This window comes from Schistocerca nitens, chromosome 5 (assembly GCF_023898315.1).
Source record: "Schistocerca nitens isolate TAMUIC-IGC-003100 chromosome 5, iqSchNite1.1, whole genome shotgun sequence".
Classification (NCBI taxonomy): Eukaryota; Metazoa; Arthropoda; class Insecta; order Orthoptera; family Acrididae; genus Schistocerca; species Schistocerca nitens.
In genome coordinates, this window is record NC_064618.1 from 461,067,105 (window position 1) to 461,085,118 (window position 18,014).

General features: G+C 41.0%; 1 protein-coding gene across 1 annotated transcript in view; it reads left to right on the forward strand.

The window, feature by feature from the left end:
* The window catches only part of LOC126260529 (tolloid-like protein 1), a 256,314-nt gene that overhangs the window by 227,555 nt on the left and 10,745 nt on the right, over window positions 1–18,014 (forward strand). Inside the window, exon 5 of the mRNA XM_049957862.1 lies at window positions 13,558–13,703. Coding sequence (XP_049813819.1) covers window positions 13,558–13,703 — 146 coding nt within the window. The remainder of the gene's footprint in view (window positions 1–13,557; window positions 13,704–18,014) is intronic.

An 18,014-nucleotide genomic window follows, 5' to 3' on the forward strand; every position in this document is an offset into this window, starting at 1 on the left:
TTCCGAGAGTTCCGGAATCTGTACAGAAAATTGTGATAGAGGTCAACATAAACATTATTTCCGCCCCTTTTATTGCTCGTGAAAACCGCACATTGCACGTTGTACCACCATACAGCGAGACCTTCAGAGGTGGTGGTCGAGATTGTCCCACTCCTCAACAGCGATTCGGTGTAGATCCCTCAGAGTGGTTGGTGGGTCATATCGTCCATTAATGGCCCTTTTCAATCTATCCCAGGCATGCCGATAGGATTCATGTCTGGAGAACATGCTGGCCACTCTAGTCGAGCGATGTCGTTATCCTGAAGGAAGTCATTCAGAAGATGTGCACGATGGGGGCGCGAATTGACGCCCATGAAGATTAATGCCTCGCCATTATGCTGACGATACGGTTGCACTATCGGTCGGAGGATGGCATTAACGCGTCGTACAGCCATTAGGCGCCTTCCACGACCACCAGCGGCGTACGTTGACCTCACATAATGCCACCCCAAAACAGCAGGGAGCCTCCACCGTGCTGCTCTCGCTGGACAGTGTGTATGAGGCTTTCAGCCTGACTAGGTTGCCTCCAAACACGTCTCCGACGATCGTCTGGTTGAAGGCATATGTGACATCCACCGGTGAAGAGAACGTGATGCCAATCAAAAATGGTTCAAATGGCTCTGAGCATTATGGGACTCAACTTCTGAGGTCATCAGTCCCCTAGAACTTAGAACTACTTAAACCTAACTAACCTAAGGACATCACACACATCCATGCCCGAGGCAGGATTCGAACCTGCGACCGTAGCGGTCCCGCGGTTCCAGACTGTAGCGCCTAGAACCGCACGGCCACTCCGGCCGACGTGATGCCAATCCTGAGCGGTCCATTTGGCATGTTGTTGGGCCCATCTGTACCACGCTGCATGGTGTTATGGTTGCAAAGATGGACCTCGCCATGGACGTCAGGAGTGAAGTTGCGCATCATGCAGCCTATTGCGCACAGTTTGAGTTGTAACACGACGTCCTGTGGCTGCACGAAAAGCATTATTCAACTTGGTGGCGTTGCTATCAGGTTTCCTCCAAGCCATAATCCGTAGGTAGCGGTCATCCACTGCAGTCGTAGCCCTCAGGCAGCCTGAGCGAGGCATGTCATCGACAGTTCCTGTCTCTTTGTATCTCCTCCATGTCCGAACAACATCGCTTTGGTTCACTCCGAGACGCCTGGACACTTCCCTTGTTGAGAGCCCTTCCTGGCTCAAAGTAACAGTGCAGACGCAATCGAACGGTGGTATTGACCGTCCAGGCATGGTTGAACTACAGACAACACGAGCCGTGTACATCCTTCCTGGTGGAATGACTGGAACTGATTGGCTGTCGGACCCCTCCGTCTAATAGGCGCTGCTCGTGCATGGTTGTTTACATCTTTGGGCAGGTTTAGTGACATCTCTGAACAGTCGAAGGGACTGTGTCTGTAATACAGTATCCACAGTCAACGTCTGTCTTCAGGAGTTCTGGGAACCGGGTTGATGCAAAACTTTTTTTGATGTGTGAGGCCTATTAAGATCCCAGCCCATACATCTATAGGCACACAACACTCATGGAAGAATATTGTCTTTTATTTATCGAGAAAACAAGAGATGGAACTTCTGCTGCTGATTGTCTCTCTATAGAAAACTTTTGTATTAGCCCCTAATTTTAACAGTATAGTCATCTCGCGAGACCTATGTGAGAGGCTCTAATATGTTTGCCCACAAAACAAGCGGCACAGAACCTACCTCTCAACTCCCCTTTCGTCAGAATATCGCTTAGCCGCCATATTATCGCGAATCTTCCAGTCTTCGATATACAGCATTTGAATCAACCTAATTTCGATGAGTAAGAGATTGCCCCCCCCCCCCTCCCCACACACACATACACCAAGTTAAACCGGCATTAATACGTTTCAATCCATTGATAGGCCATTTCATGATGTAAACTACGCTGCTCACAAAACACACACGGTGTTTCTTATTGACAAAAAAGTGGAAGAAATTGTAACGTATGGAAACTGGAAGAGTTTGAGGTATTGTGGAGCTTTTCCAGACAGCTGTCCAAAGATGATGATTCTACATTCAATCTCGTCGTCCACAGTGACATGGCAGCAGATGTCTCAGGGTTCTATTTCAAAGAGGCCAAGAGTATTGATTCCTCATATTGCAGCCATGTACATGATCACTGTTTCGGTGCTGGCCATACCTAGAAGGTGTTGCTCCCACCAAGACTCTCTCCATCTCAAACAGGTGGTGTCAGTCACTCATTATGAAGTAGTCAACAGCATACCAGTGGAGAGATAGGAGGGAAAAGACACAATCGATATGGAGCAATGTACTGTAATAAGCATCACAGTTGACAGAGCGATCAGTTTTAGCAATTTTACCAGTTTTTCCGTAATTTCAACACCTGTCAGTGACACAGCAGCATGCTTCACAGTTTCTGTATCATCGCTAAACCACCCCTCCACTACTTTGCGAGTACCACATACTAGTTTGCGACTGTAGATAGATGACTGTGCAGTACATCCATTCAGGATTAATTCTCAGACATATATACCAAAGTATACCAGACAGCATCCTATACCGATGCGGTTAGGTTATCTACATAGTTCTAGCACTTCGATCATAGTGCATAATTTACTATTATGATTGGCCAACTTTCCCTATGTGGATGGGATCACAGAGTATACTCGCATTCATAGTATAAAGTTGGAAATTGAAAGATCTTCTTGCATTGCCTCTGATCAACTCTCCCTGCACCACTGCCATCAAATTAATTTGCAACTGACCAACAGAAGGAGGGTAAAGGGTACTATACCCACTACTTTCTGCGTTTTGTGAAGGAACATAGTGACCTTAGTCTCTACCAGGTGTTCATCGAGAACTGTTCCACACCACTCTTACTCATGGCATCCATCTAAGTGCACAAGATCTCTCCAGATGTTTGCATGTCGAGGAGGGGTGCCTCTGGTTCCCCTCTCATCTTGCCCCTCTATCAAGCACATTTGCTTTTCAAGTTCAGGTTGGTACTACCTGCTGTGTAAATAAAACAGGATTTAAGAACAGGCTGTAAGCTGATTAATAATATATTTTAATCATTCTTCCTACAGACAACTATACCTTTTTTTTCATCTTGGGAAAGAAGTTTCAGCAAATTAAAGATGATAGAAAATACTTAAGGTCCATTATGAGTGGAATCAGGCTCGAATTTTGCAATGTTATCTACAGCAAACAATCGACCTGTTAAACAAGTTTTCTTTGTTCCAAATTAATTATAGCTCATTTTCTTTTATTTCTCATTAATGATTTATGATAAACAAATGAAATCTATTCCTATTGTACATCACACTAAAAGCAGCTGCAATAAGATTCCTAATTTCCTTTAGTTTCAGTTTTTTAAAAGTGTATGCAATCTGTAATTTACTTATTACAATAATACATACAGGATGTCCCAGGAGGAATGGCCAGGATTCAGTTATATGACAGAATCGAACATTCAAAGCAAAAAAAGTCTTAAACATGAGCTCTAAGATGCATACCACCATGATGCATACCTTAAGAGGTATGAGCATTTGTTCATCTTTAGTACTGTGAAACACATCTCTTCTACTGAACAAGTGGTTATAGCTCTTAAGGTATGCATTTTATACTCCATGTTTACTAGGCATTTTTTCTTGTTTTATCTATACTATCTGCTCCCAAAATATGTAAAGCAAAGAGCTTGCAGTAGAAGAGATTTGTTTCACAGTATTGAAGATAAAGAAGTGATCGTAGCTCTTAAGGTATGCATTTTAGAGCTCTTGTTTACTGGACTTTTTTGCTTAGAATGATTGTTTCTGTTATATCACAGAATACTGGCTGTTCTTCCTGGGACATTCTTACAATTTGTTGTTTGTCACGTTTTTCATCAATATAGTTTATTCAAGTACAGTTTTTCAATAATGATTAACTTTTAATAAACCTTCTTACGAGAGTATAAAATTTGATGAAACTGTTCGAAAAAATTGTAGAAAGGTAATTTTTCTGGGAGAAGGGTGTAGCTTTGCAGTTCTGCCAGGGGTGCAGGACCACTGCAGTCCAGTGCTGTTTATATTCTGTGCATCTTACACATAAACAGAATGACTATATCCACAAGTGAGTTTGACTTTTGAAATCAATCTTCACACTACTGTTCTATAGCAGACTTTATTCTGTGTTCTTTGTATTTATGTATGGGATAACTGAGGTTGAAACACTTATCCAGGTCAGCAGCCTAGAGAAGTGTGGCTAACTGCCTGGAAATCACAGTGACACTGACCAGTAAAACCGACTTGGACCACCTACAGTAGCATCAAGATAGCCCTTGCTTCCAAGAGCTGATGGTCTTCACACATTAATGCATAGCTACCTCAGTGGATTAACAATTTTCTTATAGAGGAAGAAAGCAATGCGGGGTGAAATTTAACTGTTTACTTTACTAAATAGAAAAAAAATGGAAATTTCGAGTTTAACATCCCATTGACAGTGCAGTCATTAAAGAAGGAGCACACGCTTTGATTAAAAAAGAATTGAGAAGAAAATTGACAAAATCACACAAAACCAAAACTTGGATTTGAACTATCATCCTGCCAAATGCAAGTCCAGTGTGCTGCTTCACTCAGTTGGATTAAATTGAGGCATAGAGCAGTTTTCATTGTTATATGGCTGGAGCTAATAGAAGTCAACTCAGATTGGTAGGGTCCTTCTTTTATTTTTTTTGTTTAATATATTGGTCAAATAATGGTTCAAGAATCAGAGTGCATAAAATTTGTTAGTGTTAAAATTAGAGTCATAAAAATGGCAGTAAGCAGTATGTTATAGCAAGAGCAAACATGATTTATGGGACATAGTAGTTTATAGAGCCAATGTAAAATATAATGAAGTAAATGATTGCACTGAACACACTGAATGGACAACAGTACTACAGCTTATAGAATAGGCCGAGCACTCTTTTGCAATCACTTAAATAATACTGTTTCTTTGGCAGCTCACCAGAGTATGCCAGGGTCAGACCCAGGTGGTCTCTATAAGCAGGCCTGTGAAGTACATGGACAAGCGATCTCTGAAATTTTGGGCATCATGAGTGAAGCCTTATAATGCCCCCATTTATGCCTGACCAACACACATCCCGGTGAACCAAAGCTTTGTTGCAAGAGGTGTAGAGATGGTGAGAGCAGCAGGAGAGGTGGGGATACAATGGCTATATCGAGTAATGAAAACTGTGTCTACACAGAAGATGATCCCAGAGGACTGGAAGAAGGAAATAATTGCCCCAATCCTTAAGAAGGGAAATAGGAAAAGTGCAAGAACTATCAGGGGATAACACTGATGAGTCATTGAGCAAAGATTTTTTAGAAAATTTTGGAAGCACGAATTTGGGAAAAATTAGGAGGGATGAGAGAAGAGCACCATGGCTTCAGAACAGGAAGGTCCACAGTGGATCTAATTGTTGCTGTAAGACAACTGCAGGACAGCATTATGAATATGGAATAGATCTACTAATGAACTTCCTGGACATTAAAAAAGCATATAATAGTGTACGTAGAAGCAAAGGGTGGAAAGCCCTGCAGAACAGAGGAGTAGCGAAACAAATTATTTGGGGGATAAGAGAAATGTACCATGGAAGTGTGAGCTGTGTGAAAGTGGGAGAAGAGAGATTCAGCTTGAATTGAATAGAAGAATGGCTTGAGGCAGGGAAGTGCACCATTACTCTTCATTGTAGTGATGGATGACATAATGAGTACAATAGCACAAGTAATTGGTGAAGGAAAGATGATAGCTATGGTGTTTGCAGATGATCTGATGATTTCGGGGAATAAGGAGGAGGAAATACAAAAGCAGTTGGACATATGGAATGAACAGTACAAAAATATGGGATGAAATTTAGTTTAAGTAAGAGTGAGATGATTATCACAACAAGAACGAAGAAGAGAGAAACAACTGGAATAACAATTGGTGAGGAACGATTGAGGAGAATGGAGAGTTTCAAGAACCTAGGTATCCTGATACAGGAAGATGGGAAAAATGACAGAGAAATAAACAAGTGGGGGAGCAAAGCAGAGGCATTTCAGAAGAGTGTCAGAAGCCTGATATGGAGCAAGGATGTACCCCAAATCAGTAAAAATTTTATATACTGGTCACACTATGTCCCAAACCTGACATATGCATCCTGGGTTATGAAAGGAAGAGAGAAAAGCAAACTACAAGCTAGTGAGATGAAATTCTTGAGGAACAGTATTGGAGTGACAAAGATAGACAGGTTAAGGAGTGAGAGGATCAGAGAGTTAATGAAGGTGGAACCATTACAGGAGGAGATAAAGAAATCAAGGCTGAGATGGTATGGGCATGTTAAGTGAATGGATGAGAAGAGGATACCCAGGAGGATACACGAGATCAAAGTGGAAGGAAAGAGACCAAGAGAAAGACCAAGAGACAGATGACAGATGGCTGAAAGGAATGTGTCCAGAAGAAAGGAGAAGACTGGACCAAGGTGAAGACAAAGAGATGGTTTCAAGGCAGAAGAAGATGGAGAGGCTTATGTTCCAAACAGACCCAGCCAGAGGCTGGAAACTGCCCAAGATGATGATGATGTAAAGAGCAGGCACTGTCATTATTTTTTGAATTTATTCTACATCTACATATATACTCTGCTAGCCACTGGGCGGTGTGTGGCAGAGTCATATTTCCCCCACTGTTCCACTCACGGATCGCGCGAGGGAAAAACGACTGTCTGAACGCCTCAGTACAAGTTCTTATTTCCCTTATCTTTGGATGGTGATCATTGCATGATTTGAAAGTTGGTGGTAATAATATATACTCTACATCCTCGGTGAAGATCGGATTTCGGAATTTGGTGAGCAGCCCCTTCTGTTTAGCACGCCGTCTGTCAGCAAGAGTGTCCCTCTTCAAACTTTCTATGAGATTTTTAATGCTCTCACGATGGCTAAATGTACCAGTCATGAATCTTACTGCTCTTCTTTGGACCTTCTCAATCTCTTGAATCATAACCAACTGGTAAGGGTCCTACACAGACAAACAATACTCCAAGATTGGACGAATTAACATATTGTAAACTATTTCCTTTGTTGAAGGACTGCATCGCTTCAGAATTCTACCAATAAACCACAATCTAGAGTTTGCCTCACCCGTTACTTGTGTAATCTGATCATTCCATTTGAGATCACTTTGAATAGTCACACCCAGATACTTGACGGACGTTACCACTTTCAAAGACTGGGCATTTATTTTGTACTCGTACGTTAATGGGGATTTTTGTCTTGTTATACACAGTAGGTTACACTTACTAATATTGAGAGATAACTGTCAGTCATTACACCACGCGTTTATTTTCTGCAAATCCTCATTGATTTGTTCACAACTTTCATGTGATACTACTTTCCTGTAGACTACAGCATCATTGGCAAACAGTCTAAGGCCACTGTCAATACCATCAACCAGATTGTTTATGTAAATTGTAAAGAGCAAAGGACCTATTACACTGCCCTGGGGCACACCTGAAGTTACACTTGTTTCTGTTGAAGACACCCCATTCAGGACGACGTACTGCTTCCTGTCTGTTAGAAAACTTTCTATCCAACCGCATATGTCATCAGATATACCGTAAGCACACACTTTTTGTAGCAAGTGATGGTGTGGAACTGAGTCGAATGCCTTTGAAAAGTCGAGAAATATGGCATCAACCTGGGAACCGGTATCTAGAGCCTGTTGTATATCATGCACAAAGAGGGCCAGCTGTGTTTCGCATGAGTGCTGTTTCCTAAAACAGTGCTGGTTTCTGTAGATGAGCTTCTCAGAGTCTAGAAAGGTCATTATGTCCGAATACAAAATATGTTCCATGATTCTGCAACAAATCGATGTCAGTGAAATTGGCCAGTAAGTATGTGCATCTAATTTTCTCCCCTTTTTGTAGATTTCTATGACCTGGGCCTTCTTCCAGTGCTGTGGAACTTTCCGCTGTTCCAATGATCTCTGATAGATGATGGATAAGAATGGTGCTATATTTGTAGCATAGTCAACATAAAATGTTATGGGGATACCGTCTGGGCCAGATGCCTTCCTGGTGTCTAAGGATCTTAACTGTTTTACAATCCCAGATACACTAAACACTATGTCAGCCATCCTTTCGTTTGTTCAGTAATTGAAAGGGGATATGGTGCTGCAGTCCTCTATCATAAACGAGTTTTGGAAGGCTAGATTTAGAATTTCAGCCTCCTGTTTATCATTGTCAGTAACATTACCCATACTGTCAGCAAGAGAAGGTACTGAATTATTTGTAGTGTTCATACATTTTACGTAAAACCAAAATTTTTTGGGGTTTTTTTAGAATCTGCAGTCTCCACCTATAATTACTGCCTTGGTGACAGTTCCCTCTATGTGTTTGTTGTGTGAACCACACTGGGGAGGAAGCAGAGGTTTTACATTATCCTGCTGAGATATGCCACTTGGTATCCTGGTCACGAAGAATATGATATCACAGTTTAACACTCTGGCCAAATACTGGCAAAGATGCAGCCTCCCTTACATAGGTGTCAAATCAGTCCTACCGTCATACTCAAAATCCCCCCCCCCCCAGAACAAGCTCAACACTCACTGTTTTATGTCATCTTTCACCACATCATTTTCAGACACTTTGGCATTGAGCTGACCAACAAAAACAACCCATTGATGAACACCACTGAATGCCTCTCAGTATCACAGATGATTACGACTCTACAACATGCAGGTCTCTGCTGTCTGTGGTGTAGTGTCAGCAGTAAATTATGCCTGCTAACTTGAAATTTCCACTCAGCTACCAGTAATCTGTTCCCATTGGTTTGTGGTGACACTATATCTGTAACTTCTGCATGGATTTCAGGTGTTGTCATCTATCTAGTCATCAAACCAGTTACACAATCCCTCAACATTCTTATGGAATAAGTCTTTTGGTCGGTTCCCATCAGCTCACCAAAGTTAAGTGCTGTCAGGTATGGCTAACACTTGGATGGGTGATGGTCTGCATCTGCTGAGCATTGTTGGGAAGTAGGGTGTACACAGCCAATGTGGATTCTGACTAAGGACCTACACGATAGAGAAATAGCAGTTGTGCTCACAAAAACTGTCAATGGATGGGACAACAGTGTACTGATCACATGCCCCTCCATATCCACATCCAGTCATGCCTATGGACTGGGCACGACATGATGCTTAGTCAGTTTCATTGGGTCTTCAAGGCCTGTCTGGATGGAGTTTGTATGACTTCTGGAAGGACCCATTTCTACTTTTCCTGCCACACTTATGGCTGGAGTCCATTTAATGCCATTCTTTCTGCAATCGTCGGACTACAGGCAACAGTCTGTCATGCTCCCACGTCCTCATGCCAATGGTCCTACCTTACTCAAAGTCCAGAAGATGGCAATTAGCTGCATATGCATTTCCTCTGGGCATGCTTTGTTGCAGTCTGTACCTGAAAACTTCCAGTTATGTGAGACACAACCAACAGCCATCACATACTCACACCATTCTTCAACTGTAGGAATGCCTCTCTTCTGAACTAAAAATAAGCTCTCATGGAAATACTGGAGTATCTGTTTCCTTGCATCACATCAAGATGTTCACAGTGTAACAGTTTCCATTTCAGAGTAAGAGTAAAATAAATATTGGGGATGTTCTTTTCTATCATTGTTGCACAAGTTTGAAGTCACACTTCGCATATTCATTATGGTACACATCAAAGCCAATGTCCAGTATCAGTAGATTTGACCCACCATACTTCTCTTCACCCCATTCTTCTTTCCTACTCTCCAGGGTGAATATGAAGTTGGCATACAACAATGCAGGATTATCTGTGCACAGGCCAGACTGACCTGTGGCTCTGGAAGATATACAGCAGCCTTTTTAGTAGCTGCAGAGGCAACAGTCTGGGTGACTGACTCATATGGCCTTATAAAATTAGCCATCAGGGCCTTGATATAACAGTTCTGTGAACAATTAAAAGCAAGGGGAAACTACAGCTGTTACTTCTTCCAAGGGTGTGTAGCCCTACCGTATTGTCTAATGATGATGAAATTGTCTTGGATAAAATACTTTGAAGGGAAAATAGTTCACCATTCAGATATGTGGCTGAGAACTACTCAGAAGGATGTTGTCATGGGGAACAACAAAACAGTCATTCTGCTGGTTGTAGTGTGATATTGTAGAGCTCATAATTTGGTAGGTAGGTTAGTGAACTTAAAAATGGAAATGGATAGTTTGTAGTTAGATACAGCGAGAATTAGTGAGAGCAGTGGCAGGAAGAACAGGATTTCTGGCTAGTGAAGTACAGCATTATGAACACAAAAACAAATCTGGCTGATGCAGGAGGAGGCCTAATAACTATTAAGAAAGTAGAAATGTCAGTTAACTATAATGGACAGCACAAGGAACTCATTATCACAGCCAAGATACACAAAAAGTCAACACCCACCACAGTAGTACAAGTTTATATGCCAATTATTTCCAAAGATGATGAAGAAGTATATCAAACCAGTCATCAGACTGAAGACCAAAACAACAACAAATATTTAAGCACTTGTTTTACCATGTAGCTCAACTGGATCTCAAAGGTAATATTCCAAACACTGCAGATGTGAACCTACTTTGACTGCTCATAATGCGCTCTTGTCATCCATATAGTCTTAAATTAAACCAAACTCTTAGTCTTCAGTTCTACAACCACTCTTTTATGCCGTTCGTCCTTGAATTCTGCACCACCTTACTTTTTCTGTCTTTTTATCATTGTTTCCTTAATTATTTTGCTTTAGCCCACATCTTACAGCTTTTTCACCACTCATCCCTCATCATCCCTTCATAATTTCTTCCATTCATCCTTTTCATATTCTCTTTCTTTTTGTCATAAGAATAAAAAACAGCCAACCAGTTGCGAAAGATAAAGTAATCTTTACCTAGGTTTCAATAGTTATAAAACTATCTTCTTCAGAAGATGGCCTTTCTTTTTGTATGCATTTGCAGATTGTACCTCTTTCCTACTCATAGTAACTAAGGGAGCACAGAAATTAAGACACTGGACTCATATTCAAGAGGGATGGGACCTAAATTTCCACTCAACCATCAAATGATGGTTTCCTGTGATAGCACCAAATCATCAGGCACAAACTGGAAGGGGTTCTTAAACAAGATCATGCCCAAGTTATTTCTCTGTCCTTGTTCAGTCTGCACTTAATGGCCTCATCACCAATAAAGCTGTAATTTGGGCATATCATCTAATATCATTTCCTCTTTATTTCCTTTGAATTAAGTCCTCATCTTTGTCTACCTCTTTCCTATTTCATTATTTCTAGTTAAGCTCTTTTAATTGTCAGCCACATTGGAAATAAGTTGATAGTCAAATCAGGACTATTAATCCATTATTACCTTCCATGCATTCCATGTACCCAGGACCCCTTATGAGATAAGATTTGGAGTGACCTTTCTTTCCTTTGCCACCTTTATATATACCATTCAGTTTTCCTTGTCTTTATTCACATAAAAGATTTCTCAGTAATTCATATAGCTCAAGACTCAAATGCATTTTTAAATTTTTGTATCTACCATCCTTATTTCAGTTGCTCCTAAGTCCAGTTCTTCATTGTAGCTTGTTGCACTTTCAGGAAGAATAAGTGAGAGTGCAGAAGCAACCTCAGGGGTATTAGGATTGCTCTTTTAATATTAACTCATTAGAATGTAGACCAATCATACAGCTCAAGGTTCAATATCCAATATACTAAAAACTGAACTTTATAATGCTGTTTTACTGCCAGATTTTGGATGGATAACCAAAAATAGTGTCAGGCCTACATTAAACATGATTGTGGTCAGTGCACTGCTCTCCTATTAATGTCAGTTTTCAAGACTGTACTTGCTGCTTCTCTTCATGTAGCTTGTCAGATATATCCACAAGCCATTCTCAACCTTTTTTAAAAGAAAAAGAAAAAAAACCTCTAGTAGGGTTTGAATTCAAACCTGAGTCTTCTGTGTGCTGCTCACATGTCCTGGAGAACATACAGCCATGAATCTGAACCCAGGATAGCTGCTGAAGGTAGGAAATGCCACTAACTTAAGTGATGTTTTTCTTTATTTCTATGGTTCATGATTGGAACTGGGTGCTGCATGCTAATCCTTCTGCGAAGCTGTAAATACCGCTGTCTGCTTACTGATGATATTTCAGCACACAACAGTGTACTGGGCACATAAGCCATACCTTAAACTCCTACTCATTGTTTGATTTTAACTGTCAGTTTACTTTCTGCATTGCATCATCCAGTTATGATAACCAATATCAGTAGTGTAAACAGATAAAATCCACATAAATACCAAAGAAAAAAATGAAGATAAGAAAACACAAAAATAAAATTATAGTTGCAGCAGCCACTTTTTACAGGTAGATCAGTGTGTTGCCATCTACAAATACAGCTGTAAAACGTGCTAAAATGCATTCTTCAGTTGAGACAGAAAGCATGTAGAATTGTATCAATAATAATTAATTGTGAAACGGCTTGCTGTCACTGACTTAATGCAATTGTTGCCACTGAGTAAGGTGGCATAGTGGTAAGACACTGAAATCATTTTTGGGAGGATGGCAATTCAAAACTCTTTCAGGCCATCTAGATCAAGGTTTTCCATGATTTCCTTAAATTGCTCAAGGCAAATGCCAGGTTGTTACTTTTGAAATGGCACTCCCAATTTCCTCTCCCATCCTTCCTCACTCTTGCATTGTGCTCCTCTAACGGCTGTGGCTCTTAAACTCGTATCTAACTTCTTCCTTCATTTTCTGTCAGTTGTTGGTACTTGTTCTGTTACTTATGGAACAAAAACAGGTATTAGAGAGTAGCGTGTATGACTCAGACAGTAGGCTTATGGAGTAACACTAGTGAATATATATCTATAAAGTACAGTATCCTTAAAGATTCCCAAAAACTATGACATCAAGGTAAAACTGTGTGGGCTAAACTGTGGTGTACAGCATGGAAACATGTGACTTGCATGGTCCATGTGGCCAAAAGCCTCTGGCATCCTGCTTCTGACTACATGTTATGCATACGTGATTCACAATGAAGCAGGATGGCACACTAAACAGAAGTAAGATGGAAAAGTGAACATGTTTGGATGACATTATACATGGCTAGCCCAATGGTGCATTTGAGGCTGGCCGCAAATAGACTGGGAGCTTAGTCATTCATTACATAATTCTACATGTGTGGATAATATTTGAGAAGGGAGAAAACATTCAGTGTCAGTAGGGAGAACATAAGTTTCAAGTGACAAAGAATCTGTGCTCTCTGAAATGCAGCGGAAAGTGTTGTGTGTTATGACATTTACAGATGAAGTAATTTGTCTCATTAGATAGTCACTTTAAGATAATGTATAAAGTTTTTGATAATTTTTAGGAAGAACAGTGTTTTTGTGTGTGGTTGTACATGCGCACGTGCTGTATGTGTGCTGCAGCTGATGCTTTTTATGTTTAGACATATTTTTTGTATTTATTTTGTTTACAGACCTAACCCTTTTATATGTGGTGTGAGAATGAGATCAACGTCTTTTGAGTTGGAACCATCTGTGTCAACACCATTTGGAGGTGCGTGTTCAGACTTCTTGCAGACTCCAGGATGCGGCTTCCTCTGTGGATCACTCAACTTTACATGTAAGTTACCACGAAAAATAATATTAACAATGTTCATATCCTTTGAAAAATCATTCAAACTTAGGTATGTTATATGTGTCATCTATTACAGTGAGCTAATCTCAAACCTATGTAATAAAATGACCTGTAGTAGTACCAGCTGAATTACATGAAAATGAACACTAGCCTTCTCTTTTTCAACAACAGAAATCCTATTTTATTCTTTGCAACAGTATATTTCTTTGTTTCTTAAGCAAATATGTTTTTCCTAATTGCATGAGGTGTTTGCAATAGTTCTTATGCTCTCTACCCTCTATATCCATCAATTGACAGTTCTGTTTGCTCCTCTGGACATGATATCATGAAACTGCTGTTTAAATGTGTCTAAATCCCACAGTTACATCATTAACGTCATCCCAGAACAGAACAGCAGAGAATTAGACACAAACTCTACCTTAGAATCTTAACCAGAGTTAAGGTTTTAGTTTTCAGCTTGTTTTGCACATTACAACATCTTGCTAAGATAACCAGTGCCAGTTGTAATGTTTCCCTGGGATATTTAAATCACAACCTTTTAAGCACTAAAGGCTAGTTGTCACAAAAACTGCACTTTGCTTCAGATCACAACACTTTTTCAGCTGCCTGACTTTGTTTAAGTTATTGTATTGAATGAGATTCAATATTATTAGTCATACGAGATATTTGAACCAGTCATTATTTTATCTCCATAAATCACTGAAATTACTGACTCTGACCATCAAAGACTTCCTCCTGAAAAAATTTAGAGGGGGAATGATATAATAGCAGGTAGTGTGTTGTCTAGTATCATCTAGCAGTATGTTCACAGCCTTGCTGTGTACATACTGCAAGTAAGTGAGCTTTCTGCTTACCTAGACCACTATAATCGTAAACTATGGACTAAACTGTCAAGTACCTTTCAACTGATTAATTCTGTCGCTGTCATGGCTTGGTTCTGGAAAATTACTTAATAATTTCTTTAAGTAATATTTCAGTAGCAAAATTAATCTCATTCATGTATTGTTGAATGGTGCGGGGGTCGATGACTGCTCTGGCCCGCTCTAAGCAAGCTACCGCCTGTGTGACACAGTCATCAATCTTTTGATCTAAATTGTTTGAAATTTCGTCCACCATTTTAACAACATCTTTCAGTACTGCTTCACAGTATCCTTGTAATTAATATTGACAAATACTGTTTCAGGAAGGCTATAACATTATTCAAAAAAGACTGGACCAATTCCATACAAGGAGCAAAGTTAAACAACAATGTACACTGTGCGCTCAATCTTATGATGTCTTGTGATTCCCACACAGCCCCCTCCCCCTATGTGTCTGCCAGTTTTAGAATGTCTCAGAAGCATCTGCGGCTCCTTCTCCAAGGCTGCCAGAGTTGTTGAGGGTAGTGGGCTCTCTACCCGCATTGTCTCTTCCTCCTGTGGTACAGGGGCCATCTCTGTCATTGTTGTCCTGGCTCTCCTTCAGGCAACAGCTTGTGGACAGGCTTACTCAATATATGGAGACAGTTTCCTACTTTCCATAAAACTCTACCTTCTTGCTAATAACTGTATGGCACAGAGTAAGATGGTTGTAAGGGTGGTCATATTGCATCAGCCCATAACCACACATGGGAGCAGTACCCCAGGTCTGTGTGTACAAACTGGGTGCCCTCTCTGTGCCAGGAACCCAATGCCGGATGTAGTTGGAAATGTGTTCTCGCACTTCCTGCAGAACATAGGGCATGTCTCTCACCATTGTTTCCAATGGTGCAGCAAAAACTTCTGCTGGCAGGGATAGGGCTTTCCCATATAACCAACTCTGTTGTGGGTGGAAACTCCTAAATCTGGTTCGCAAGTTGTCTGTAGTCTGAACAAAACCACTGATAAGGCTGAGGTCCATCTTTCAGCGTGGCGCAACAACGCAGCCTTCAAGGTCCTGTGCCAACACTTGATAATGCCATTACTTTGAGGGAGGTAGGCTGTCATGTGGTGGTGCTGGAATCCACATGACTTTTCCAGCTCTAAAAATAAGGCCAATTGAAATTTGTGGCCTTGATTGTGGTCACATGTAGAGTGCAACTGAAACGAGCAATCCAAGTCGCCAAAAACTCTCGCCATTAAACTCTCACCATTATTTCAGCCAATGGCACTGCTTTCACCCATCACATGAACCAGTCTACAGCAGTAAACAAATAATAGTATCCCTATGAGGGGGGCAGCAGACCTACGATGTCTAGGTGAACATGTGTGAACTGCCCCGTATATGGTAGAAACTCTTCTATGGGTGTGTTCACATGTCATCCGATGTTGCATTTTTGGCATACCATGCACGTTTTTGTCCACCTACAGCAATCTTTCTTAATGCTTGGCCACATAAAATAGTCTGTTGGCAGTTTCACTGTGCTGTTCATAATGGGGTGCGCCAGCCCATGAATGCTACTGAAGGTTGTCTTCCGCAGCTCTTCAGGAACAAGGGGTTGAGGTTTGTCTCATGACTTGTCACACCAAATGCTAACCTTCATTCCGAATGTTCATAATCGGTTATCTGGGAGATGGTATTGACCCTTGACCAGAAATCTGCCACAATGTTTTCCGCTCCCTTAGTATGATGCAAATCTGTCATGAACTGGCCAATGAACTCTAGTTGTCAGGCTTGTCATGGAGAGCAGTTGTTATTAGATTTGATGAATGCTTATGTAATAGGTTTGTAGTCTGCATTAACATTGAATGCTCTGGTGTCAATGTAGGGATGAAAATATCTTACAGATTCATATCTTACTATGAGTTCTCTGCCATAAACACTTCCTTTGACCTTCACTGCTGTGAGTTTGTGTGAAAAGAAAATCAGAGGCTGCCAGTGGTTTTCTGCAATTGATGGGGGGCTGCTTCTATTGCCTGTTGACTTGCATCGCCTTCTATAGCCAACGGTGCATGCAGTACTGGGTGTGCCACGATAACTGCTTTCTTCAGATCTACTTTCACTTGGTGAAATGTGTTTTGTATGTCTGGAGTCTACTTCAGGAGCCGCTTGCCAGCCACGTTTTCTCCCACCAGTGCCACTGTCAATGATGCCTGAATCTCAGCTGCCCATGGCAGGTGTCGACAGTAGAAATTTACTGCCCCCAAAAATCTTCTAAGTTCTTGGTAATCGAGTGGTCCAGGTATTTCTTTGATCATGGCTATTTTATCGGTCAGCTGGCATATTCCATTTGCTAACACCGTGTGACCCAAAAATGTCACCTCCTGCTGTTGAAAGGTGCATTTCTCCCTGTTGATAACTATTCCATATTGCTTAATTCTTTTGAAAATGGACCGGCGGTGTTCTTCATGCAACTATTTTGTCTCTGAGTACATCAATATATCATCTAGGTACACAAAACAACACTTTGAATGTCACAGTACCTCTTCCACAAACCTCTGTGACATCTGTGCTGTGTTTTTAAGGCCGAAAGGCATTTTGACATACTCAGACAACCGGAAAGGTGTTGAGACTGCCACCTTTGGCATATCTGCCTCCGAAACTCATATTTTATGGTATGCCTTCTGACAACCAATCATGCTAAAGATCCTGCAAGGACATTAGTAACATCCCTGAGGTTGGGTACCAGGTAATTGTCTGGACATGTGTGCATTTTTAACTTCCAATAGTTACCACAAGGTCTCCATGTGCCATCCTCCTTTTTTACTAAACATAACAGCGACGCCAATGGGTTATCATAACTATGTAGCACACCTGCTTTTAACAAACCCTTGAATTCAGCTTTTGCAGCTATAAAGCGATCTGGGGCTAACCTTCTTGGTCATTTTGATACTGGCTGATCAGGTGTTCTAATGTTGTGCACTGTGTTAAGTGACACTGCTGGCTGAAGCGCCATTTTTGCCCCTTGCCATCTCTTTGTGCATGCAGCCTGTGGTGTGATGTATGTCTCTTCCAATTATACCTATGACGACTTCATTATCTCTTGTAATCTGTGCAGCACTGGTATTTGTCTCAATTCTCATATTACACAGGAAGTTGGCACCTTATTGGCCTTTTACACCTCTGCTAGCACAAAGTTCCAGTGGCAACTCTGTCTAAATCCTAAATCCACCTCCATTTTGTAGGTGTCATAAGTCATTATTGGTGTTGCATTTGCCACCATCAGGTGCACCTGTGAGGTTGTGGTGGTAGTTTGATAATCCTTAATGGAGTGCACTGACGTCTGACTCTGAGTCAGTCAAACAGTAATGACACGATCCCACATCTTTTAACATGTAACCTCTATGAATGAGCGGATCACTTTCATAAATTACTCATCATCCTAGGTCCCTCGTTGTG